Genomic DNA, 26,212 nt, shown 5'->3' with positions numbered 1-26,212 from the left:
TCAGGGGCCTCGAGGTGTGGCGCGTGGAGGTAACGGAGAGCGCATCAAATGACCTGCAAAGCCAAGGACGCTGACTTCCCGTTTCCTCCCTCGTCCCTTCCTCTTACCTCATTCGGCCCGAGTTCGGCTGGGATGAATAATAGATGGGTAAACAAACCGCAGGCTGATCGGTTTTGAATGCAGTTTTATCTCCAAGTCGCCAAATAAATCATGCATGGCTTCAAGATGGCGCCGACAACGCACGCGTGTTGCGTGCTCGTGTCAGCAGGCGGCAGGATCTCTTCATAACCATCAGAGCCGCGACGCCATGGTTCCGGATCGCCAGTGCGGCCTCTGGGCCAGGCGTCACGGCACTGGGTACACGTGTAGAGCGCAGATAAGGGACGGTGTCAGCATCAAGTCATATAGGAAGGAGCCACGAATGCTAAAAATATGTTGCTGCGTCTGCTTATCTGACGTCCATGTTATGTGCCACACAGTGTCTCCGCGGAGGCAGATTCTACCGAATCCACGGGGCGCTTTGGTTTTGATAGCTATGGATTATGACAAAGTGTCCGTCATTGTAATCTTCACAGTTGTCTTGCCAGACCAAGTCAGGGCTTCTATTTCGAGCACCGACAGCAAAACTTCATGCACGACTTTCAGGAGCATTGGCCAGTTTGGAGACTTCTGCTGTGATCCAAATTGTTTTGGGTCTCCCCCCCCCTTCTGTTTTGGTAGTATTCACCTCTTGTTAACCCAATCATGGTCACTCGTCTGCACGAGCTGCCAAAACTACAACAGTGAAAACAAAGCCCGTGTGGATCAGTCCAACAGAAAAGGCGCAGACTAAAGTTAAGCATAACAGTAAATTTGGGGCGTCCGGGTGCTATTCCGTTGCCTACCAACACGGGGGGTCGCCGGTTCGAATCCCCGCATTGTCTCCGGCTCGGTCGGGCGTCCCTGCAGACACAATTGGCCGTGTCTGCGGGTGGGAAGCCGGATGTGGGTATCTGTCCTGGTCGCTGCACTAGCGCCTCCTGTGGTCGGTCGGGGCGCTTGTTCGGGGGGGGGGGAACTGGGTGGACTAGCGTGATCCTCCCACGCGCTACGTCCCCCTGGCGAAACTCCTCACTGTCAAGTGAAAAGAAGCCGCTGGCGACTCCACATGTATTGGAGGAGGCACATGGTAGTCTGCAGCCCTCCCCCCGGATCAGCAGCGGGGGCGGAGCAGCGAGCGGGACGGCTCAGAAGAGTGGAGTAATCGGGGAGAAAAAGGAGGGGGAAAAATAACAGCAAATTCGGCATGCTATATAAGCTAGCAGACGCACCTCGTGCAAATGTGTTTATGGACATCTGCTGACGTCGACGGAGCACGAGCGGATTTACTGATGTTTTATTTATTTATAGTCTCTCCCCACTCCTACACTCACACATGGCAGGCTTCTTAACAAAACGGGTTTGATAGTGGGATGTGTCCACAATAGGGAAAACATCCGTCTTACCCCAAACACGTCTTTTTTTGGGGGGTGGGGGGTGAAGGTATAGAAGGCACCGCCAAAGGTCAGATGTGCAGGCTGAACGCCTCCCCTGTGCTCCGCTTTATATGCTGCAGCCTAGTAAAAACCCTTCGCAGCGTGTTGGAGCTATAGCAAAGCGTTCAAGGACAAACATCTAGCTTGTGCACCATCCTCAGAGGGCCGCAGTGGGAGCCGGTGTTATCAAGTGTAATTATCCTCTAGATACGCTGGTAATGCAGCCAGCATATTCTCTTCTTCTTCTTCTTCTTCTTCTTTTAAAGGTGGAATTAAAGAGAAGACATCAATTAATATTTCCCTCATTCGACAGAAAGGATGCCGGCACACATCTGAAGATATTCAATGCGTTTCCCCTGATGGTGTGAGGTCGCTTTTGACCTGTGACTTTCCATCCAAATGCAATTTCGTATCGCGGCCCTCGCAGCGCGGGCACAGCGGAGAGGTCGCCGGAGATGAAATGGTGCGCCTGGTACAATTTAAAAAACCAATTCATCCCCTCGCACATTATGCGTCGTTCGCTCCGAGCCGCTCTCATCTTGTGACGTGAATGACTGCGCGTTCAAAGCTAAAGAGTCGGTCTCAACTTCAAGCACCAGTCCAAAACTGATTAAGCGTGCTAGCAAGGGCGGTGGCAGGGGGGGGCAGCGGGCGGGCGGGCGGGGGGGGGGGCGCATACAAATGTGCTGAAATACTGGAAATCCGTTTTGCATGCCTTAAAATTTTTTTTAAAAGAAATTGCGGGATAAGTCATCGACTTCAAACCACTCACGCGAGATGGCCATTAACTCGCTGCAGCCTGTCGTCTAATCCTGTTTTTGCTGGTAGCGTGTAATCACAACATATGGCCAGAGGATCCTCCATCACCGCCGTCCCTTGTCCGCCATGACAACGCCGGGCTCCAGCTGGGCGAGGGGCGTCAAGCAGGCCCGATAAGACCCAACGTGCGGCCGCCGAGCCGAAAGCCTCGCACGTGAAAGCAGCAGAACGGGACGCTTTTCAGCGAAGTAGCTCAAACCCGTTCCCCCTCCGCTGCTTAGAAATGCCAGTCAAGAGAGATTACTTCCGTTTTAACATGCCAGGCTAATGGACCAGTAAATTTTACACAGACCCCCCCCCCAACCCCCCTTTTACCCTTCGCTGGCCGTGCAGAACCGTAAATAGTCTAACGCGTGATTGAAAGCGGCATAAAGACCCTCATCAATAGATGACGTGTCAGGCCGGGGCTGTTTTCAGCGCAGCATGCCTGCCAACATTTCGGACCAAGAAGAAGAAGAAGAAGAAAAAAGGCGGCGGCGTGTTTTGCTCCAGCGCCCCTTAAAGCGACAGCCCGGCCGGCAGCGTGAGGCGGCCGCCCAGCAGGGGGCGAGCTCTTCAAAGCCGGCCATCTCATCTCCGCCGCGCCTCAAGCGGAGCGCGAGATGAGGAGAATCGATACTTCTCCATCAGGCCTCTTCCCTTCTTGTGCCGGCGTGTTATCACGGCCTTGCCCCTGAAACGCCGCCCCAATTATCCGTCAGAGGCGCGACTCGGTAAGCAGTACGGAGCCTCGCACACGGGCGTTCAACTTTGGGGCGTTTAAGCACCCCCCCCCCGCCGCGAGGAGAAGACGCAGCGAGCTGATTAACATTATGTGACTCTTCCTGTTACTTCAGTGTCGTGGTGCGATAGGAGGCTTGGCTGGAAATGCGAGTGCGAACTACAGAAATAACTGTCAGAAGGATGAAGGGAGCATTTTAAACTGCCGGAAAGAAGCAACACAACCAAACGCCGACCCTCACCAGCGGGGCGATGGGGGGGGGGGGGGGGTTCTGTCTGCGCCGAGTCCTGTATTCCCAGCGACTCTCTGGAGATTCTGGTCTATCTATTTGTTTTGCCCTTTGTTCGTGACTGCTCTGTCTGGGATTTGTGACGGCTCCGGCTGCACGTCAGTCTCACGTCGTCTGGGAGTGACGTGTCTGGGTCTGCCTGCTATAAAGCCTACGAGCTCTAGTCTACTTCCTACAAAGGGCTCTGTGGCCCTCTGCTAATGTTAAGCAGGACCAAAGTGCTGAGCGACATGCAAGATGTGATGATGATCCGAGGGAGTTTCACACCGCCGATACATCACACTATCTGCTTACGTATGCAAAAACACCACGTCACAGGACCCAGCTGAGGTTGATTCCCCCGAAACGTCTGCAGGAACACTTTATTTGAAGGGGTGTGCATAAGACTGACATGACACCTGTCGTAACCATGACATGACACCTGTCATGAACATGGAGTCTTCATGAATGTTTATGACCATTGTCATCAGCTGTCATTTGGTCGGTTATGCCATTTTCAATGCAAAGCTGACATTGTTTGAGATGTCTGGTTTCGAGCCACAGATGCACCAAGTACATCAAAATCGAGCGGATTGGTCCCACTCGAGCTGCTGCACCAAAGTCATCTCAAACAATGTCAACTTTGCATTGAAAATGACATAACTGAGAGGCATCTGGGTAGCGTAGCGGTCTATTCCGTTGCCTACCAACACGGGGATCGCCGGTTCGAATCCCCGTGTTACCTCCGGCTTAGTCAGGCGTCCCTACAGACACAATTGGCCGTGTCTGCGGGTGGGAAGCCGGATGTGGGTAGGTGTCCTGGTCGCTGCACTAGCGCCTCCTCTGGTCGGTCGGGGAGCCTGTTCGGGGGGGGGGGGGGCTGGCGGAAATAGCGTGATCCTCCCACGCGCTACGTCCCCCCTGGTGAAACTCCTCACTGTCAGGTGAAAAGCGGCGGCAGGTGACTCCACATGTATGGGAGGAGGCATGTGGTAGTCTGCAGCCCTCCCCGGATCGGGGGGGGGGGGGCGACCAGGACGGCTCGGAAGAGTGGGGGTAATTGGACGGGTACAACTGGGGAGAAAAAGGGGGGAAATTTAAAAAAAAAAGAAGACATAATGGGCCAAATGACATTTAATGATAGCAGTCATAAACATTCATAAAGACTCCTTCCTGTTCATGACAGGTGTCATATCAGTCTTACGCACACACCTTCAAATAAAGTGTGCCCCCGATTGCCGAAGTAAAGCCTATCAAACCCAGGCACGTTTTCGAATAGTCTCACATATGCCTCCTCGTTCTGTGAGAAAATTTAGGCGACATTCACCAGACGACAAAATGGCGTGCCACGATATGTCGTCCAAATGTCACCCCAACACAATTCCGCTGACACTATTTGCCTATGCTGGCGGGATGGCGCTGCAGCTGTGATGGAGTTTCGTTCATCAGTGGGGTCTTCCCCTATAGCGGCTAGAGTATTGCTAGAGTATTGCCAGAGTATTGTCACCCACTGTCCTTCACCGCATCTGCCCGTTGTCCCTCCGTGCGAGCGTCAACCCGGGAGACTGCGGCGGATTTAAAGCCAAGCACACCACCTTGCGTTGTGACGGCGAGCCCGGCAGGGTGCGCTACACTCACGGCCAAGGCGTTAGAAACGTCAGTCGCAATCACACAGCGCCCCGCCCGACTCAACTTTGAAGAGCAGTTAACGGAGCGAAGCGGTTATCGGTATAGGTTACACATCACAGGCACGTTTCAGAACAAAGAATAAAATAATAATAATCATTTGGAAAACATTATTTGGTTCACATGGCGCGTCGGTGATCAGATGTCAGGCTGCATCAGCGCGTTAACGGCAGTAAACGGTCGGTGAATTCCGCGGCTGCCAGAGAACAGCCTCGCGCTTCTAATCTCGACACGCCGCTTCCCCCGCGAGGCTCGCTTTGAAGTGGATTAAAGGAAGACGGAGGGAGCGCGGGGCAATTAATTGCACTAAAGGAGGCTCCGGTGGCGGGGATTCGGCTTAAAGTCACCTCTATTCACGAACAGGGAGCATTACAACACAACAACTCAAATTCACAAATTTGAAAATTGAAATATTTGGACTTCAAAAAGAGGAGGGGGGGGGGGAAATCAAGAAATGAGACAAAAAAAAATGGTCACAACCCAACTTGGCTGAGAGAAGCGGAGCGCCCCAAAACGGTCTTGGTGATGTACTGAAGCTTGTGAAGTGACGCCAGAGTAAACGGGATCCATTCAAAGTGCACTGCCCTTCAACTCATTTATTGATGTACTTAACATGGAAAAAGTCCAAAGTATTCCAAACACAAAGTAAATAACATGTACATCCTTTTAAATACTCAACAAAAAGATATATTCTAATTCAAAAAATTGCTGTGAACCAAGTCAGACTGTACAACTTCAAATAAATAGTCATTCTCACATTAAGAATTGAGATAAGGAGGGGCCAGGAGGTGCATGTTTTAACCGTGCCAGGCCGTCAAGCGCACATTTTTCAGACCCAAACCACTGTCAAGTTGTCCTGCCTTACAAAAAGCCAGTTACTTCCAGCAGAGGTCTGGCACGGGGAAAACGGGCAGCCCCAGACCCCACAGCAGCAAGTATCACAGCTCTAGACTCAAAAAGTTTTAACTTTTACACGCAACCCAAAGAAGGAATAGACAGAAAAAAAAGCAGTTGCAAAGATAGATATTTAATGCATAGCACACTGCTCATTGTAAGGGGAAGCATGACTAGTTAACTGGTTCGGATACCAAGCAGAATGCAGGTGCGGTATTCGGTGCATCTAAGGCCTGAGCAGCCACCGTTTCGCTTGTTCGAGACAGACGGATGTTGTTAGTCGAGCTCTTGCAGCCCTTTTTTCGCTATGGCCACGGGACTGCTTCATCATCCTTCCCCAAAAGTGAATAAAGCAATATACACTTTACGACAGGTTATATGCATTACGTATATGAGTATGAAAAAAAAAAAGATAATCAAATTGTTCAAAACTGTGGTTTAGGCTATATCCATTCTTTACCACATAAATATATATATATCTATAATGTTTATATATAAAAAAAAACAAAATGTCTATAGTTAATACCTTTTTTTTTATTACGAAGCAAGACTATCTACAGACCAAACAACCAACATATTTGATGCACTGTAATGCTTGTCCGTAGGACAACGAATCAAAATTGAACTGAATGTCAACAAAACAAAATAAAAAAAGGTAATATCCAAAATGAAAACACTTGAAAGAAGAAAAAAAAAGCACTTTTGCAATCATGTCCAAAAGGAACCAATAAGTTTGCAAAACATAAAAAAGGACTTATTTACATAGCTCAGGAGTAGTTCGTTCTAGTCATCATTCAAACTGGTTTTCTTAAAACTGCTGCCCTCATCAGCTTGACCTCAGTCTGTCATACAAAGCAGGTAAAAACCCCTATTGGTTGATATTAAGACAAATCAGTCCAATGATAAAGCGTAAATAACACCACAAAACACCATGAGCTCTGTCTGAAGGGAATCCTTAAGGAAGAACTGATTTTTTCCCCCCATTTTAACCTTTTAAGATAGTACCACATTATAATTTTGCATGCACTTTTTGCGAATAAACCTTTGTATTTTTCTGTCAGTTTCCAAGTCAAATCGGAAAGCAAGTCGCTAGTCATATAACAACCAGGATGATGGGACGACCCACAGATGATTCTGCAAATGAAACCAGCACTGCCATTGATTTCTAGAATCTAAAGATAATACAAAGATCTCAAAAGGTATCTTTTACATCATAAATCTCTCCAGAAATTTCAACCACTGCAAACTTTCTGGTAAAGTTCAAAAGCTCACAAGGTGTCATATGAAGATATTTCTCAAAGTATCCAAGTCAAAATATTTTGTTCCAGGTCCAGTAAAAAGTTTCTCCAAATTTTTCTTTTTATAAAAATAGATACTTCTTAAACCCACGTCAAAGAGGTTCTTAGCTCTTTGGCAAGGTACTGCTTTAAGAATTTTTTTTGTCTTTTATCCATTAATTTTTACAATAAGCAACATTATGCAGCCAACCAATAACCCAACTGATAATAGTACAATAAACAGAATACTTACAAAATCAACCAAACTGCAAATAGTTCAAAACAAATACTTAAGCTTTAACCACTGTAGGCGAAACGCACCTAAGGCAAATAAGGACACAAAAATACAAAGTAAATCACTACACAAAGCCTTACAAGACTTACTGCTTCAAAGCAGATGTGCAACAAAATGACAGAAACCCATTTGTAACATTTTAGAAGGTCCATTGGTAAAGACAGCAAGAGAACGCAACATTACAGGCAAAGCCTGCAGTATTTTTTTTAGATTAACATAAAGTATATCAAGAAGATTCAAAGCTTAGCAATGAAGAAAAAAAGAAAATCACTTTGTCGGACGCTAAATATTGTTTTCCTTCGCAACACTGATTTACAAAGATGTTTTTACTAATGTAGAAAGTTTACGGTCATTATGTTTTTAATTTTCTGTAGTTTTCTAGAAACAATCTGAGTGGGTATTAGGCTTTGTGCGTTTTGTTGGTTTTGAATGACACTTGCAGAACTCTGTCCCCAAGGCGGTATCCATTCAAGCTGGCAATGGCCACGGCTGCTTCGTCGTAGTTAGTCATGGTGACAAAACCGAATCCTTTGCACTTGTTTGTGTTAAAGTCACGGATGACCTTGACGTTTGTGACCGCACCAAAGGGCCCAAACATCTGCCAGAGGATGCTTTCATCCGCGTCTGGAGCCAGGTTGTAGACAAAGATGCACCAGCCGGTGCTTGCGTGCCCCGGGATGTTGATGCCAGCTAGGCTGGTCACCCCATCGATGGCCATGGGGGAGAACCTGCTGTACAAACACAAAAACAGCTCAGTTCAAGAGAAGAATGAGGAGAGGGCCCAATGGGTTTCCTAGAGACAAGAAATCACAAGGACGAGCTCAACAGAATCTGACAAGTCTCTACAGGCTTTAGTGACAGTACTACTGCAGTCACAGTCAAGTTTACGTTCTTCTTGTTCAGGAACCCCCCCGCCCCCCCCCCTTTTTTTTTTTGGAGTTTTCTCCCAAATTGTACATAGCCAGTTACCTCACTCTTCCAAGCCATCCTGGTCACTGCTCCGCCCCCTCTGCTGATCCAGGGAGGGCTGCAGACTACCACATGCCTCCTCCGATACATGTGGAGTCGCCAGCCGCTTCTTTTCACCTGACAGTGAGGAGTTTCGCCAGGGGGACGTAGCACGTGGGAGGATCACGCTATTCCCCCCAGAACAGGTGCCCCGACCGACCAGAGGAGGCGCTAGTGCAGCGACCAGGACACATACCCACATCTGGCTTCCCACCCACAGACACGGCCAATTGTGTCTGTAGGGATGCCCGACCAAGCCGGAGGTAACACAGGGATTCGAACCAGTGATCCCTGTGTTGGCAGGCAACGGAATAGACCGCTACATTACCCAGACGCCCCTCCCCCTGTTAATCTTTGGATCACCAAGCTCTCCTTTGATGCGTGACCATTTTCTCTTGGGTTAGAATTTTATAGCTTTGTCAATATCAACTGGGTTGTATCCTAAATGTGAAGCAAAACAAAAAACAGGCGATATATCTGGCTCACAATCATTTCAAAGCTCAACATTTTCAAAACCTCCACCCTTCCATGTTGAAGCCTCAATTGTTTTCTGGACCAACTCTGCACTGCATGAAAGACGTGGTCTAAAAATAACAGTTGTAACAGATGTAATGTAAAATAACAGATGCCCTAAATGGACCACTTCTACAAAAGTATAAGCTCATTTCTTCGAAAACATCCTTGACAGAAGGCAACAGAAAACAAAATTAGAAAGAACATTAAAAATGTAGTCTGTGCCAACAATAGAATAGAAAAGGGACACAAAAGCCCCGATCTTGGGCAAATGCGGTTTTGCAGTTTGGAGAAAAAAAATCCAAAGTGCATAGAAGGGCCATGAATTATTGCAGCAGGTGTCACAGGAGATTAGCTGCTCCAGTTGGCCCTCCCAGGGAACATCCACCATGACAGGTGTGCTCCCAGCATCAAGGGACCGGAGAGAGATTTGGCAACCAAGACGTGAGTCAACGAGTGGGGCAGAGGAGAAATCACAAGTCTACTGTCGCAAGTGACGGGCCTTTGAGCTTTTAGGGGGGATTGCACTTCAGTCATGCTCTAAGGAAGGCATTCTATGAAACTGAACTCAAAAACTGCTGCCCTCGCGATTCCTGAAAGACGTCTGACGCAACAATGTTTAAAACGGGACAAGGGTGTCCATATTAGATCAAGGTGAAAGAGGCAGGATCTCAAAATACAATCATAGATGCAATTTCATGCAACAGGGTGTAAGAGGTTATAAAATGTTGTCAGCTGTTGTTAAGACAAGCAGTGCAGACAATGCTTTAATCTTGACAGGATGCTGTGACAGCACGCTACTTGAAAATCTTTCATGAGACCACTTCTTGTATTATACCAAGTTTAACTGACAAGTCTTAACACTTATCACCATTACAAATCCAAATTAAACTTCAAAACGTGGCGTGCTCGATTTGCTCACGTTTCCTCAACAGTGGTTAAAGAGGGGAGCAGCACAGTGTACGAGTAGACGAACGGAAAATGATTTGTCAGGGTGACAGCAGCAGGTAGGCGAAGTTGCTGGCTGACACGTGACCTGTCACTGGCCTTTCTCCTGCCAGCCTGAATTAACCTCAGTGCCAGCACAAACTGTCCTCTCCTAAACCTCTCGTCTTCCCTTCCTCACACCTCGCTTGTCCCCCCCATCACTCTGTCTCACACCGAACATAAAAGGAGCTGTACTGTAAAGCCCTACATGAACAAGACTTTTTCCTGCCACTGAACTGGCTCCATCAGTTCAGCCCACCAAGATGGCGCCCCCCCATACCATATAAAAACGAATTGGCATTAGAAATGTGAAGTTTTATATATGTTTAAATACAGTTTTAGACACATTTACATAGCACAAGGTCGAACTGTGTGCATGCCAGAAGGCTTGAAAAGAGTACTGCGTACAAGTATGTACTCTCACTGTAGCCGACTCCAAGAAGTTCTCAAGTTTGTTATATATGAAAGCAAGTTTACACTTATTCTCATCATGAGATGCTTGTAATCAACAATGTTTGAAATGCTTGTAATCCTTAACAGTACCTTTTGCGACTTAATGCCATGCTCTCTCATACAGCATGTTCTGCACGCATACAATGCCAAGGAGTAATGGTAAAAAAGTAAAAAGTATGTCAAGGATAATCAGTTTACCTTTTGACTCCATAGGCCATGTTAAGTAGGTTATCCAGCCTTTAAAAAAAATAAATAAAAAGACACATGTCAGAATATATTTTAGAATAGTACATTAGGTTGTTGAATTAATTTTCATCAAGTATTTCTCAAGATGCCACCAAGATGACCCAATGAGTCTAAACTAAGTGACGCCAGCTGTCTCACACTTGGTATTTTATCGACCTGCTGGCTTTTACCTTGTGTTTTAGTATTCTACCTACCCATCAGACATGAAGGAAAAGTTCACTTCACAGAGAATAGGAGGTTGGTTGGATGTAACAAGGCAAAAAACACACCCCATTTAAAGATGGAGTGAGAGGAGATATCTCTTGGTGCATGAAAGCTCTTATAGACCACCAAGATCACAGCAGGTGAGTCAGTCAGCTCAGCGGTGAGGTGAACAAATCATTAATGATTTTTTAGATTTACAGCAAATTTGTGGCTTTGTCTATAAAAACCACAGACTGTGTGAGACAACCACCTGTTGTCTTAATTATCCAAATTAAGTATTGTTCATCTCAGTGCCATGCCTGATGAAATCCCTTCAAACCAAACAGTCAAGTAGGCCTACATCTGCAACAGGAGGAACACAGCAAAGTTAAAATATGAATATGAATTTGTAAATTAATGAATTACTTCGTCCAGAGTGTTGATGAGTTTTGGGGGATTTTTGGTGTGCCCCTCTTACCTGAAGCGCTGCGCCTGCTGTGCGAGGGGTCCAGGGTACCTTCGATTGGGTGACTGGTACAGCTGGGAGAGGAGCGCCTGGCTGGTCTTCTGGCTGGGGTTGTTAGCAAACTTTACTGTGATGGGTTCAGCGGCGCCAGGTGGTTTCTGGCAGTTCAGGCCCTTAATGGCCTCCTCAGCCTCAATTCGACGGTCAAATCGGATGAAGCCTACCCCTCTGGAGACACCTGAGAAAAAGGCATTCCACAGCCATGTTAATTATGTTCAACTCCAAAGCAATGGCCACAGCAACATTCAACACAGACTCACATGGAGGAATTCTGGTGCAGTTCAAGGGTTCCAAAAGAAAAACAGGCAAACACCAACACTCAGGTGTTATAATGGGCAACAGCTGCTTCAAGGATTCACCAAAGTCACTACTTGCATATTTTTCAAAACCTACACTCATACCTGGAGGCTGCATTTCTTTACATACAGGAAACAAGCCACAGCAACAAAGACATTAAAAATATAAACAAGAGGGTCCAAAATAGACCTGAAATACCACTGCCTTGGCAGCAAACACCAGACATCTTTACCCAAATCCTTGTCTGAAAGGATAATGTACACGGCTGAAGTGGGGATGGAAGCAGATGTGGGATATGGTGCGGTGATAAATTCTGTTTATTATTGGGCCCGCTTCTTAAGGATTGTGTCTCCATATGGAATATGGAGATTATAACTGTTGTAAATGCATTTTACTTCTTGCCATCATACAGGCATTTCAGCTACACCGCAGGGACTGCAAAGAGAACGGAAGGGCGCAGGGAAGATGAACGCAGGCCGAGGGAGAAATGGAGAGAAAGGAAATTACCAGGCGTCCAGCCTTGCTACAATTTTACACTCATTTCATATTCTATCCATCTATGTATATTTATGAATAGCTCCAGCGGAAAATTGCTTTTTTAGAGGGACCGCATACTGCCACCTCTGATGTGTTCCCCGGGCCGACTGTGGAATCTTGTTGGCGAGCCAAGAGAGAGGGATGGGCTAGAAGGGGAGACGAATAAGACAGTCTAACTCACCGGTCACCTGGTCAACCAGAATGCGTGAGGTAATGATTCGTCCATACTGAGAGAAGAGCTGTTCCAGTTCTTTCTGAGTCATGGTTTTTGGCAAGCCACTGACGTATAAATTTGCATCTCTGATGGAGGCTGAGCTTGGACGTGCGTAGGAAACCTGCAGAGGAGACCGAAACCGTATGACCTCTGGTTAGCTTGTCCAGAACATTATAGACAATTTCTTCATTACACATAGGACAACAGTCACACACAGGATGATTTGGCTCAGAGGGGGTGAGATCATTCATGTGCTTTGGTTAAATTTTGTCACATCAACATAAGAATTGAAACCACGGCCTATTTGGGCAAAAAAAAAAAAAAAAAGGAATATAAAAGCAGAAACCGGTCTCTCACCCTAACAAGTTCAGGTCCAATTAAAAAGGATGCAAAACTCAATAATATGCAACCCAGACTTATTTGCAATTTCAAACAGATTTAATGTGCTTTATAGAGTGGTGTACTTGAATAATACATCACCACACAACTTGGAATGGCAACAAGTCATCAGTTACACTGAAAATTACATTTTCTCCGTCTTGTTTTTAAATGTATGTTTTAAATGTATTGTTTTTATGTGGACCCCAGTAACACTAGCGGTGCTTTAGGGCACAGCTAATGGGGATCCTGATAAATAAACAAATAAACCTGATGGTTTCAGTTATCCGATATAACAAAACAGCTTCTCTGCCCTTTAGTCTGACATAAAGTCAAAAACCTACCATTGGCCATATATATTTTCCATCAGAATTTAATTTGTACTCTGTTTTAATTTTGTATAGTCAAACTCAGTGTGGTACATCAATCCCTATCTCTTGGACACAGCACAATGTGATATTTGCTGCTTTAACAGTGAACTGCCATGATAACAACAATATGTAACAGGTGCACCTAATCCTTGATAAAGTACCGTTAAAAAAGGGCAACATGTCTGGACTAAGTATACACACACAGATTTGCAAAATGTAGTTTGTTCTGAGGCTGCATTTTTCAGAAAAGACACATTATGAGGTTCAAAATAACACAGCGTTCGGTTGTGTTAAATCTGTAATAGTAGTCACTCAACTCAATGCCTGTGTTATAATCCAAACAAACAGGCCCCTCTCAGTCAACTTAACTGTTTTTAACCTGAGGCCATCAGGTCTTTGTAAGGAGTGTTCTCACCCTTGCATAAAAGAAAATGTCTGCAGCGCAGTCATAAATCAGCATTTGTCAATAAAAGGCATGCAAGTAACAGAAAATGGAGGGAACCAGACAGTTATCTGCGAGGTACTTTAGATCAATACATCATTACATCCATGAGTAGTCATAAATTCATTTTCCTCAGTGCACCATCCTTTCTGCAGAGCCTCAAGGAATTCCGTGTACTCCGAGACGAGCATGCGGACGAGGCCTACATTAGGAGCTGATGTGTGGGGACGGCCTGATAGCGCTTTTGCCGGGGACTGATCGAGAGCAAGTATGTGCGAGTGTGTGTCTGTGGGGACAGCGCAGTGTCTGAGTCTGCTGCATCCAGCAACTCGCTGGTGCCAGGCGCCTGAAGGTTCTTGTGACAGGGCCGTCCATTATCTGAAGAGCACACCCCAACCGTATTTAATTACGCTGTCAGGCCTTCTAAATGGTCCTACGGCAAGCCCCTCTGTAATCTCACCCAATGAATTGTATCAATAAAATTCTCTTGCTTTAATTAAAACTGCAAACCGGATCTCTTTTGCTGCTCCCCAATCGATGACACCCCCCCCCCAACCCATTTGGCCACCCCTCTCCCAACTCCCCCACCCCCCATTTTATCCTGAAAGCACACAAGGTGAATGTGAAAGCTCAAGCTTCCCTCCAACAGGCTCCATCGTCCTTCTGCTTCTCACCCCCCCAGCCCTGCCACTCCTTTTCCCAGTCTCACCTTCACAGTGCATTTGATGCTAATACTTGCAAAGTATATTCCTCTACCTCACTGGGGTTTATTTGCACTTCTGACAGAGCAGCTGGAGAATTTTGGTGATGTGTGATAGGAAAAAACCCCCCAAAAAACAAATGTTCCCATGCTCTACTTTCAGACGTATGAGCAGAAAAAGGAGAGATAGAAAGGAGGGGAAGCGGTATTTGATTCATGCAAATGAAAAGGTGCAGCTAACCACGGCTTCTAACTTCAATAAGAATTTAATGTAATCAACCTTGCAGTATACTAGTTGGTGCCATTCAGATAAATAACTTGCCACTAAACCCTCCCTCCACACTCATTCCCACCCCCTACTCCCCATGTGCAATATCCTATAAGGCCTATGGAAAATGAAGAAAAAAATAAATAAATTCATATCCAATAATCTTGACTCCCATATCAACAAGCTCTGCTGCTCTATATGAAGCGAATGGGGGTTTTCCCAGCAGCGGATCAAGTCTGCGCTGCCTGCCTGATGAATGCTAATTGCCACCACCTCCCTGTACCAGCATCACACGTCTGCTATGCTGCAGCACACGCAACCATAGAAACAGTTCTGCTCTACTTGAGGTCCCGACAAAGCTGCCTGCGCCCAAATTAACAAAAGCCTGCCATTCCTCCTCATCTCTGCTCCCTCACAGTGCTTTGACTCTGAGCCACATATCGCCACACTCACACTGTATGTATTAGACAGCTCTGCAACCAGGTTTTTAGGTTGACAGATTTAAACAGGCTTTGATTTCAACAGGATATTATTCCTGATTTAGTAAGTCGAGAGCGAGAACAAAACCTAAAAACCTCAAGAGGAAAATGCATGTGCAGGCTACAAATATCTTGAGAACATTTACAAGTAGAACTTACCTTAATGGTTTTGGTCTGAAGTCTCAGTCCGTTTAAGGTATTGATGGCTTTTTCGGCATCCTTTGGGTCCACATAATTCACAAATCCATAGCCTAGACTCTGCCCTGCAATCACGAGAGAATATGTAATACGTGAGGGATTTGCTTTTTTCTTCTTCTTTTTTTTTTCCAAGTGCAAACCACAAAGTCAAAATATATTACTACTTGAAGAAGCCCGTGTAAAACGCCTCATGGCTGGATTCATAAAATGCAGTCTTACTCTTTGGAAAACGAACGACAAATTGTATTTAGCACTACCAAGACGCACTCAGAAACATTCACAGCCTTTATTCCTTATCTAGCTAATGCATGCCACAATCCATTTTCTTCAATGATGAAAAAGCTCCGAGAGTATAGCATAATATTCATCCCACAGCTACAGGTGAGGCCATCTGCAGCATATACATTCAGCTTAAAGAGCCTGAAGTCTCTGGAAAACTCCTTGACCAAAATGTCTTAAACTACTGACAACAGGTGAACGCCCTGGTTTCACACCAATTCATCTGAGACAGCTACTGAAGTTCTGTCCTCAGTTCCCTTGACAGTTTATCTCCAAAAATACACAACTGATTGACACCCACTCTGTGTGCACAGAGGCAGCTAAATGTCCTCCACCACGCTGCTGCTGGGCATCTACACATTAGCAGTGCTGGCCAGGTCCACTCAGCAGGCAACTCCAGCAAGTCATGCACAACATAACTAGAATGAAATGGAAATGTATGAAATCAGTCTGAACATATTCAAATTCCCTTAGTGGCCCGTTTGAGTAAACTGTTCCGAAAGATCATGCCCATTCAGGGGGTAAAAAAAACAAACAAACAAAAGTAAAACCATCAACATGAGCAGGATTCTAAAGAGTCTAGAATTCAAGCGGGTGGCGATCTAACCTACCAGAACTTCATTTTAAAAATCAATATTTCCAGTGTGGTTAATATAGCTAGAGATGCACTGATCCACTTTCAGTTCTGATCCAATTCCTCTACCTGAATGTGGCTATCTGCTGACACCGATACTGAGAGCTCTTGTTTTCTTCATCATCATCCTCATTATTGTTGTTGTTGTGTGAGGTGACATGAGGCAGTAAGTAAACCATAGCAATTATTAAGAGCAAAAATATACAAAAATGCATTAAATTTGTTTATTCCAAAGCAATTTATCTGAGCTGTAGTTTAAGTAGGCTTCACATACAAACAGATGTAGGAGTGCAAATTACTATGGCAACTCCTTTAATGAGTTAAGAGTCAAGCTGTGCTTTTTTCCCCCTCTCTCCAAATTACCCAAAATTATTCATTCAACTTTTTTACATAAGACCTATCCTGTATTCATTTCATTTTAAAATGCCAGAAAGATTTTGTTGTTGTTGTTGTTGGTGGTGGTGGTGAAAGATGTAAAACATTGACTAAGAGGTGACCTGTAAAAGCGACTAACTGACCAGGTGGTTAGGTGTTTGGTGATGTACACCCTATCTGGCCTGGCAGCACTGACCCCATTCCCTGAAACCCTCACCCATGTGTACTGTCTGGTGTTTGAATTTTACTCTCCGAGCATTAATCAAATCAAATTGTGACAATAAGCTGGACAAAGTGAGGGAAGACTGTAAACTTGGGTCTTCACTTGGTCTGTCCAGGGTGAAATCTGTAGTGCAGGCCCAAATCCCCACCCATGTCTGCATGTATTTCCTGAAAAAAAAAAAAATCTAAACGTTCCCAGGTGCAAAAATCAAAAAGTACCGCTCTCATCTGCCCATTTCTCCCTCCATTAATGTTTAAAGACCCAAAACTTCAAGTCTGCATGGGGGAAAGTAAGATGAAAATCAGAAAAATAAACAGGATGGACAGAAAGAAAATAATGACACCCTGTGAGTCATTGCAATATTTTGTTAGTTTGTCTTTTAGTGTAATTCCCTTTCTTGCGAACAGGTGTTTTTTTTTTCTTAAGGTGGTGATTGTTGCCTCGCTCCCCCCCCCCTCACACCACCACCACCACCACCTGACTGGCAGCTTCTGCATCCTCCGCTTCCCACTCTCTATGCGGTTAAGTGAAGCATTTGTGTTCCACATCCCCACACTCAAAAAAAAAGAAAAAGAAAAAAAAACACTTCATGCTACCTGAACTTGTATATACCGTCTTGGCTATGGCCTTAAAATTGCATTATTATATTATAAACACCAGACTACGGAATCTGGATCGGTCATGGATCAGTAACATCAGTCCGATATCCGATGAGTGAATTGCATCAGTATCCGCGCTTGATACCCAACTCTAAAAATATCTTTGTAGATGAAAAAAACCGGATGGGGGAAGAAAAGCAGGAGAAAATGCTCTAGCAGACTGCACGCTTCAAACCACATATTTATTCAACGATTGCAACCAATATCCATTTTGCATTTCTCGTCCCTTGTCATGCTTGCATTGTCAGTTTTACATATTACAGACCATTTTATCTTGTCACTAAAATATGCAAATAAAATGTTGCATTTGCATACTTAACTCTGCAACACGAACAAGCATGAGAGGCTGACAGCACTGCTGCCAAGTTAGCTTTACCCCGCAAGTGCCCATATGGTCTTTATCTGGCTTATCACCATGAGTCACTGCTTTCATGGGTTTCTCAGCTATGTTCAAGAAGAGTTCATAAACTTAATTTCACCTTGCATCTCAGGGATTGCTATAGGCAGGAGAATCACGCAGCGCCTTTGAAACACACTTGTAATGTTAATATCACACTTACTGAAGCCTGGAAGGCAAACAAACCCTACTTCACTGTGCTATGTGACATGTGTGTCTTCCTATTGCAACATTTGCTCTTCCTTTTGTTAAAACCAATTCCTCAAGCATCTGAAATATCTCTTGAGTTTTGCAGGTAGCAGAAAGGAAAGAGGCCTGGTGGGATGCCCTCTGAAACACGAGGCTGCACCCAGCCAAGAGTCACGTCTGCAGCTGCTGGCTGGGGGAGGAAGGAGGGTCCATCCATACAACAACACTCACAGCCAAGCAGGAAGACATGCGGCGCTCTGGGAATTACTTAACATCTGACGTAGCACATGCACACAGATGTGGGTTGGATTTAATAAACTGCCACAGGGCCAAGGGAGAGACGGAAAAGCAACATAGCCTATCTAGAAAGGCATGAGGGTTGTGCAATACTGAAGATAAAAAAAAAAAAAGAAATCGTGCATCATATGAGAAATGACATGAATTTCTAAGTTTGATTTCAGCTTTTACAGATTGTAAAAAAGTTTAACTGGTTTGACTAAACATTAAAAACAGAATTACTTGCTGTCATCTTGAGAAGTTTATATTGATATACAAAGCAGATCTATAATGTCATCCATATGATTGGGGAGGATTCTTACAAGCATTATTATGGGTGCTTATTATGGATAAGCTCCGACATATCTCAGCTTATCAGTAGAGGCCAAAAATTACTTCAACATGTGTCACCAGTACTGGGACAGATATCAAAATTATCCTGCTGTGTCACACCAATGATGCATTAATGATGTGCCAACGCCGACGCCCGGCATCGATGGAATGACAGGTCACGCTACAGACTAAACAGAAATGTAAGCCCTTTGATATTTCCAAAAACTGTTTTCACACAAGGCAACACTGCAATAATCAGCATTTCACAGGAAAGAGATATTTCATGTTTCTTCGCAATTTCCAAATATCTACAGCGGAATGCAAACACTTGGAAACGGTGTACCATTTAGTAATGGACTAAATCAGAACAGGTATGAATAAAGCATGGAATTTTTTTGGCATGTCTGCATCTATCCAATTTCCCCGCAGGAATGAATGAAGTATTTCTGATTCTGCTCTACAACCAAGCATCACAGTTAACGTATAATAGGTAAACCCCACTCGTGGAAACTAGGACACATGGTGGCATTACAATGAGTAGAAGAAGAAAAAAAAACCTATCATACTGACCGAAATAACCATGAAAAAATGCAAAAATGTCATTATTGTGCATCATTTTATAAACCTTCAAGTCATAAAAATCTGCTGTTCTATCTGCAGCAAACAAACTACTTTGCTGATGCATTGTTGTGATGTACAAACAAAAGTGACAAACACAATCCTCCAAGCAATCCCCTCACAAAATCTGCTCTTAGTCAGCAGTATGAGTGCAGGTTAAAAAAAGAAAGAAAGAAAGACTAGCATAACATGATCACCATCATTACAGCAGTATAAGGTGTTTGGACATGGAGTGGTGCATTAGCTTGTTGCCCGATTTGAGCATCTACAGCTGAAGTCCGCCACACAGGTTGCATCACTCTGTGTAAAGATGCAATGGTCTATCGTATCAGCCGATTTCAGCACTTAAAGCAATAATACTGAAATTTTTTGACTTATTGTGAGAATATTTCAAATATTTTTCTGCCATTTATTCTGATATTGTGACTTTCCCTGCTCAGTTTGAAGTCATTCATCTCTGGCACCATGCCTGAGTGACTGGCTGATGGTCTAACATTAGTGAGGATGACAACAACACTGAGCCATTTCACGGTTTCTGACAAAGACAACAAGGTAGTCGCCTGTAAAAGCCGTTCTGCTGAAATAAACATGCACATCGGCAGAACTTTTCCAACTAATTTAATTTATCACTTGAAAACATGGCAACCCCCGATCAGCAATGAAGCAGCAACACCTCAGATCTCCCCCTCCCAGCATTTCAAATGTTGGTGGCTGCAGTCAAAATGCAAAGAGTGTCGAGTAAAGCCCAATAGATCAGCCTCATAATGGTTCTCTCAATCTTGGTACTTTAGGAACTGAATTGCCATTAAAAAGCATAAATTCAAATCTACACAATGGTATACATTTTTAAATAAACAGAAAAAAACAGTATCAGACAAATTCTCATTTCAGCGCATCCTTAATTCTGTGTTTGTATAAGCTCACTACGCACTGAATTTCAATTTAATCCCATGAAAAGAAAACAAAGGGGTTAATCCAAGGCCATTTTATCTCAGTAAGGGAGATTTTACCAATTCATATCTTAATTAAGGTTTACACTATAGCCGACACTGAGATTTAAAACCTTGAGTGAAATAAGTGACAACCATCTCTAACGGATGACCGTTTTATCTATAAAACAGAATAATAGTCGATCTCAGAAGCAATTCATAGCTAGAACAAGCAGCAGCCTGGTTTGGCATACACAGCATAGCATTTCATTTGTCTTGTCCTCACTCAAACTGAAAAAGACAGCGGATTAAAAAGAGCAGCAAAGACATACAGACAGTAAATACTCGTATGAAGAATTACCGGCATCATGCAGGTAAATAGCTGTATGACCATCTACAAGCCATGCCGACACACTACATGCTTTGATTTGAAGGTCCCATTCAATTCTTAAAAGCTAGTTAAACGGAGAAGTGATAAAATGTGTTGATTACTATATATATATATATATATACACATACACATACACATATATATATAAAGTTCCCTGCACTAACCAATGTAGCAAATTTGCCAGGTCTCCCACATCATGGGCGACTGCGCCAACCAGTCAACTAAAGGGTACGGCCCCCGGCTAGCGAGTCTACTCATTCATGATCATTACACTACCCTGCACCTTCGGGAAGCATGTCCTCGCGCTTCAGCATATCAGCTCCCTCACGCCTCTGGGCACACACGCTTCTGATGGCCTCACGGTCTCACCATTCCACTTCTGACACCAATGTAGTGAATTCAGGGGGCAGCCGGGAACTGCCGCAGCCAGGATGCGAACCCGGGTCTCCCGCACCATGGGCGACTACGTTAACCAGTCGACAAAAGGGTCCAACCCGTTATCCAAGGGCTAGCGAGTCTTCATATCCATGGTCGTTACACTACCCCTCCCCCTCCTTCGGGGGGTAGTGTAATGACCACTAACCAAGGTTTTAGCCTGGCCAGTAATTGGTTGCTGCCTGAATTTAGATCGATTTCTGCTAACCCATGTTTTCATAGGAGGATGATTTCAAACAGATTCATTTAATTGTTGACACCAAAATTATTCATAGGTGTTGCTTGTAAAGTTACTGTTTGATATGCATCCTATCAAGCCATTTATGTTTAACCACCCAAGCTGTTTGTGCTCAACACAGATTTCCAAGCTCACTTGTCAAATCAGCTCAAACCACTTCACACAATATTAAATGCTTTTGTTCCATGCATGGCTAAACAAAGGTGTTTGTTCCATGCACGGCCGCTCAGAGGACTATCGCAATCATTACATGACACAAACCCCACACTCAGCCACAGACATGTATGAAAACAACCACTTTGGTCAGCTGGACTTCAACTGCTGTCACCTTAATTGAAAGAAACAAGTCTGCTATCTCACGATTTATCTACAAGCCCGCCTAAGCATTGGTGGTTCAACAACCACTTACTCCCCTCAGCTGTGCTATATAAAAATGTGAAAGTGTATGGGTTTTTACCACTAGTCAGCTTATAATCTCTTTAAAAAATGTGCGACAGCCTCATTAAAGATAAAGCGATGAAGCTACGGGGAAGTAGGGAAAAGAACGCACAAAGCTAAAAATACTCAGCAGTCACATTTTTAGGCTGGGGAAAAAGCCATTTACGAGGTGCAGAGTTACTGTGAAGCACGCAGAAGACAGCCTCTATTGAACAGTGGCCAGCTATATACAAGTACTTTAAAATATTCAACGCCATGAATATTTGACAGCCAGGTGGTTGTGTGCACATCTACATTCATTTAAATGAAGGCAAAATACGCTGGAGTCCCAAACAATGAAAATGATTTGTAATTACAGAAACATTCAGCTTGATTTTACACTCAATTCAAGCGGCCGCGGGCGTTACTCACACACACACACACACACACAAACACAGTCTCCCGCTCCCTGGCCTCCATTCAGTGGGAGACATCAGTTTGCAAAATTGAAGCAGTGGACATTTCAGGGCAAAATGCAAATCAAAGAGATCCTCGTTCTGCCTCAGAAGGCCAGTGAAGCTCAGGTCGCTGGCAGTCAAGACTGAGTTATAAGAAGCAGATGGAGGAAGGTCTGGGTAACCTTGACCAGCACAGCAAGCAGCACGAATCCAGCAACCTCAGCCATTATCTTCTTGCTCACGTCTGAGGGGCCGTGTCAGCGTGTGCCTCTGCCAGCTGCATTACTACTTGAGAGACGTCTAAAAATCATATTCAAGTCTTCCACTTGTCAAAATAAAAAGGAACTTAAAACATGATTCTAGACAGTTCCATGGAGGTTTTTCCAACTAGATAAATGTTCGGAACCAAGGAAACACTGTCTTTCAGCAGCAACCCTTATATCCCCGTGGTTTTTGTTCAGAATCCCAGAGGGCCTCCTTTATTCAGGCAATGCTAGTTTGCTAGTGGCACTGCAGAGGACGTACACCAGTACTTCACTGAACCAGTAATATTTTAATCTAATCAGTTGTTAGAGTAAGTCAGTATATGGTTTGCTTTCACATATGTTCCATTAAGGTTACTGCTAAAAGACGGCTCCTAACAGCGTCCCACCTAATGAGCCTTTCTGCCTCGAGTATAGTCAAAACCCCAAAATGTAAGAGCTCTCCTTTCTGCCAAATTATAATTACATTATCCATGACCCTGATGTTGATCAAATAAGAAAAGGGGAATTCTGTGTGAACGCTTACACAGGAAAAGCTTACTGTCAGTAAGGCCCAACGGATACATTTCGGTGCATAACTGATGCCAGCAATTAAGAAAAAAGGTTCATTTTTCTCCAATATATAATATCACTGGCCAAATATCGGTGCCAAAATTGATTTTTTTCCCCCAATTTTCTCGGTGCGTAACTGGGGAAAAGTCTGTACATATCACTATTCTAACCAAGAACAGCAGCCACTGAGGAAAATCAAACTACAGATGTATCAGTTGGGCCCCATATAATCATCCAGCCAAAACAATCGCGAGATAGTATCTGTACATTACCTGTTATTTTGTCTCGAACAAGTTTACAGGACTCAATTTCTCCGATGCTCCCAAACAAACTCTTCAGCTCTTCCTGGGTCATGTTCTGAGGCAGATAGTTGACTATCAAGTTAGTTTTACTGTCCTCTATGATCCCTGATTCTACGGGAGAGGAGCAGTTGTTTGTGATTGTTGAAGGGCCGTTGCTTGTGTTGTTGCAAGTTTGCCCATTGGACAGCTGTGTTTCCATGGCAGCAATTACCTGCTAAAGAAACAGAAAAACTCAAGTCAGAGCTGCATGCCAGGTAATGGATAAATATCCAAAACAATTAGAGATGGACTGTTTAAAAAAAGGATGCTCTTCACACATGGAGACAACTCCCCCTAAGGAGCAATTTAGTCAAAATGTTAATTTTGTTGGGAAAGTGAGCCATGACTGAAAACATTAAGACAAGAGTTTTAACCACAACACAAACCATTGCAAAGCCAGGATTTCAAGAAATTGCAAACGTAACTGTCATTTATGTCAGTGTACTCCATAATACTTTCTATTGTGCTTTATCCTGGACTACCATATGGGTGATTTCTCTCATAACCACTTTCTCACAGTCCTTTAACCGCTCATTTTTCCCCACTCACAACATGACCTGTTGACAAATATCACACAATATATTTTTAAAGCATGTTTAAGGCTGAATAAGAGTCCAAGCATTTTTGAAAATCAATGTTAATTTTGAAAGATGTAGTTGTTTTTATTTGGTCCTATCTGGCCGCATATGAAAACACTAGCTCGTGTCATTACCACAGGTTAAATATTAATGAAAAATACAAATTGTAAACTGAAGTGCATCTCAGCTGGGCCAAAAAATGACTACTACAGTTTCTAGGTAGTTAAACATGAGATTTTCTACACTGAAGAGACAGAGAAGTGCTACTATTAATCTGTCATGAACACAAAACTTGATAAAGCAGAAGGCCTATGAAAGCTGATGTGCTCAGAAATATTTTTCAAGGTTAGATGTGGCAACCAAAAAAACGAACATTTCACTGAGCAAAATATCCTTATGTGAAGAAGCAAAGCAGTGCTAATCTGCAATCATCAGTTCACAAGCATTGGACAACAGGCCTTTAGCAATATGGTAATGTTTGCAGTTAAAATCCTACATGTTAAGGCAACTAGCAGCAAGTTGATGTATGAAGAGTCATCCTTTTATCAACATATCCAGCAATGTGCAGTATGCAGATCAGTTTTAATCACACTACTGTCCATATGACTATTCTTCATAATCAGATTTGGCAAGACATCATTTGAGTTCAGAAACCATAGAGCCAAATCTGAAAATTAATTCTAAGCGGCATAAACAGTCAATATCAGAAAAAGACAGTTTTAGACCATACCATGGAATCACATATTAACTTGGGAACTTCTCATACACTAAACCAAAACAGGGGCCATGAATTCAGAATTGAACACAATCAATTAATTTGAGCATCCAAACATGACTGGGTGCTGGAGTCATTGGTATGGCCTGAGCACTGAGACAATACGCAGGCCTACTGGCTGAAATGTATTCACAGAAAAGAAGTGCCACAGACCCCAGTCCAAGGCTCAGCTGCCCACGAACCACTTCTAAGCAGAGAAGCCACATCGCACAGTCTGACTGCCATGTTAGTTTGGTGTTGCCGTCTGCAAATGTGGACACAAAGTACTTCATGTTAGATCAACAAGAACAAAAGCATCAGTCAGTAGTGATCAAATGTCATTGTTGGAGGGGAGGAAGGGATAGCTATTTTTTTGGAACTGGCTGTCCATGCAGATTGGCTTAAATCCGGGAGAGGCAAAAGGAAATGTTTCACTTAGTCACAATTCATCTTCAGCAAAGAGCAACAGTGGAACCAAGGGATGCAGAAATGTTCAGTCAAAGAGAGGAATCTGGCCACAAGAACTGGCACAATAAGCATAAAGAATGGCATTTAGTAAAATGGATGGGGGCGCTTCACATGGATGTGCACCAAAATTGGACACCACAAATCAATCATGCTGCTCAGCTTGCACGTATCCAGTGGATAGAGCCACTGCTTGAGATACACTGACACATCGAGCATTTTCTGAAATTTAAACAGAACACAAAGCACCAACATTACCCAGCCAAATACACTGTAATCGCCAATATATCAAAACCTGGAAAAAAAGCCATGTATATTAAGAAACCAGTAGCAGGCACTTGGGTCTCTTGAGTATGAGCGAACAGTGAGATGATGTGCCAAAGCTTACCAAAACACAATTTACAGCAAGGAATAATTTACAAAACACCAATGATTAGAGTTCACAACCTTGTGTCACCATAATAAATAGGGTTAAAACAGCATACAATCCAAGTTCTGGATTTATTTGACTACCTACATATAGGTAGAATAGTAGCAAACCCAAGACGTTGCTAATGTGCACACCAAATAGGACCTACCAACATACTGTTTGTAAGATAACAGCATTGACATAGGCCTAATCAACATTTTCTTAATGTATTAAAAATTTGCAAACCAAAAGAGGTTGCCACTCAAAAAAACTCAACTGTGGCAAATGTCTTACAGACTATCTCCAAGCAAATTTTCAATATCGTGTTTCGATATTTGCCAGCAGTACAAACTGGTTTAGGTACAAGTAGATAAATATTAAAAAGGGTAATAAGAAGTGAATACACACATCGAATGGCTGCAATCCACTCCTTTAAATAAGTATAAAGCCAAAGAGAAATGTTGCCAATGGCAAAAGCCTGACAATGAAATCTAAAAGGTTATGTTTGAAAACTTGCTCGTTTGCTTGAAAAACAAAATGTTTTCAAACTCCAATTCATATACCATTGAGCCACGCTGTACTAAATTAGCCCCGGCATTATTTGGACTGGAGCACATTCAACTCGACTGGCCGTTTTGCAAAATAATCGAACCTTTATATAATCTTCTGAGTAGCTTTGATCTGAATTTTCATTGTCTACTGAACAATTATTTGTTACCTATGTC

At 43.8% G+C, this 26,212-nt stretch overlaps 1 protein-coding gene across 9 annotated transcripts; it reads right to left on the bottom strand.

Moving 5' to 3' along the window:
- Positions 1-7,874: 7,874 nt before the first annotated feature.
- On the bottom strand, positions 7,875-24,871 carry LOC130130370 (ELAV-like protein 2). Of its 9 annotated transcripts, none has more exons than XM_056300059.1 (8): positions 23,213-23,456; positions 15,236-15,339; positions 12,406-12,559; positions 11,343-11,568; positions 10,634-10,672; positions 9,450-9,476; positions 8,846-8,851; positions 7,875-8,205 (listed from the first exon to the last, which is right to left on the bottom strand). In XM_056300059.1, the coding sequence occupies exons 1-8, from the start codon at positions 23,439-23,441 to the stop codon at positions 7,875-7,877; spliced, it is 1,116 nt and encodes a 371-aa protein (XP_056156034.1). In that variant the 5' UTR covers positions 23,442-23,456. The 9 variants fall into 9 exon arrangements, with proteins under 9 accessions (XP_056156034.1, XP_056156033.1, XP_056156032.1 ...); XM_056300058.1 differs by lacking the exon at positions 8,846-8,851 and adding an exon at positions 8,639-8,653 and having other exon boundaries at positions 7,875-8,202; XM_056300057.1 differs by lacking the exons at positions 8,846-8,851; positions 9,450-9,476 and adding an exon at positions 24,788-24,871.
- Between the last annotated feature and the right edge of the window lie 1,341 nt (positions 24,872-26,212).

This window comes from Lampris incognitus, chromosome 20 (genome assembly GCF_029633865.1).
Source record: "Lampris incognitus isolate fLamInc1 chromosome 20, fLamInc1.hap2, whole genome shotgun sequence".
NCBI lineage: Eukaryota > Metazoa > Chordata > Actinopteri > Lampriformes > Lampridae > Lampris > Lampris incognitus.
This window is presented reverse-complemented; position numbering and strand designations above follow the sequence as displayed.

Coding starts and splice junctions, on each gene's coding strand:
- LOC130130370 (XM_056300057.1), bottom strand. CDS start 24,859: ATGGCAGTCAGACTGTGCGATGTGGCTTCTCTGCTTAGAAGTGGTTCG. Junction 23,457..24,787: donor CAGCTGAGCCTTGGACTGGG/GTCTGTGGCACT, acceptor CTGTTTCTTTAG/CAGGTAATTGCTGCCATGGA. Junction 8,206..10,633: donor ATGGCCTATGGAGTCAAAAG/GTAAACTGATTA, acceptor GTGTTTGTACAG/CAGGTTCTCCCCCATGGCCA.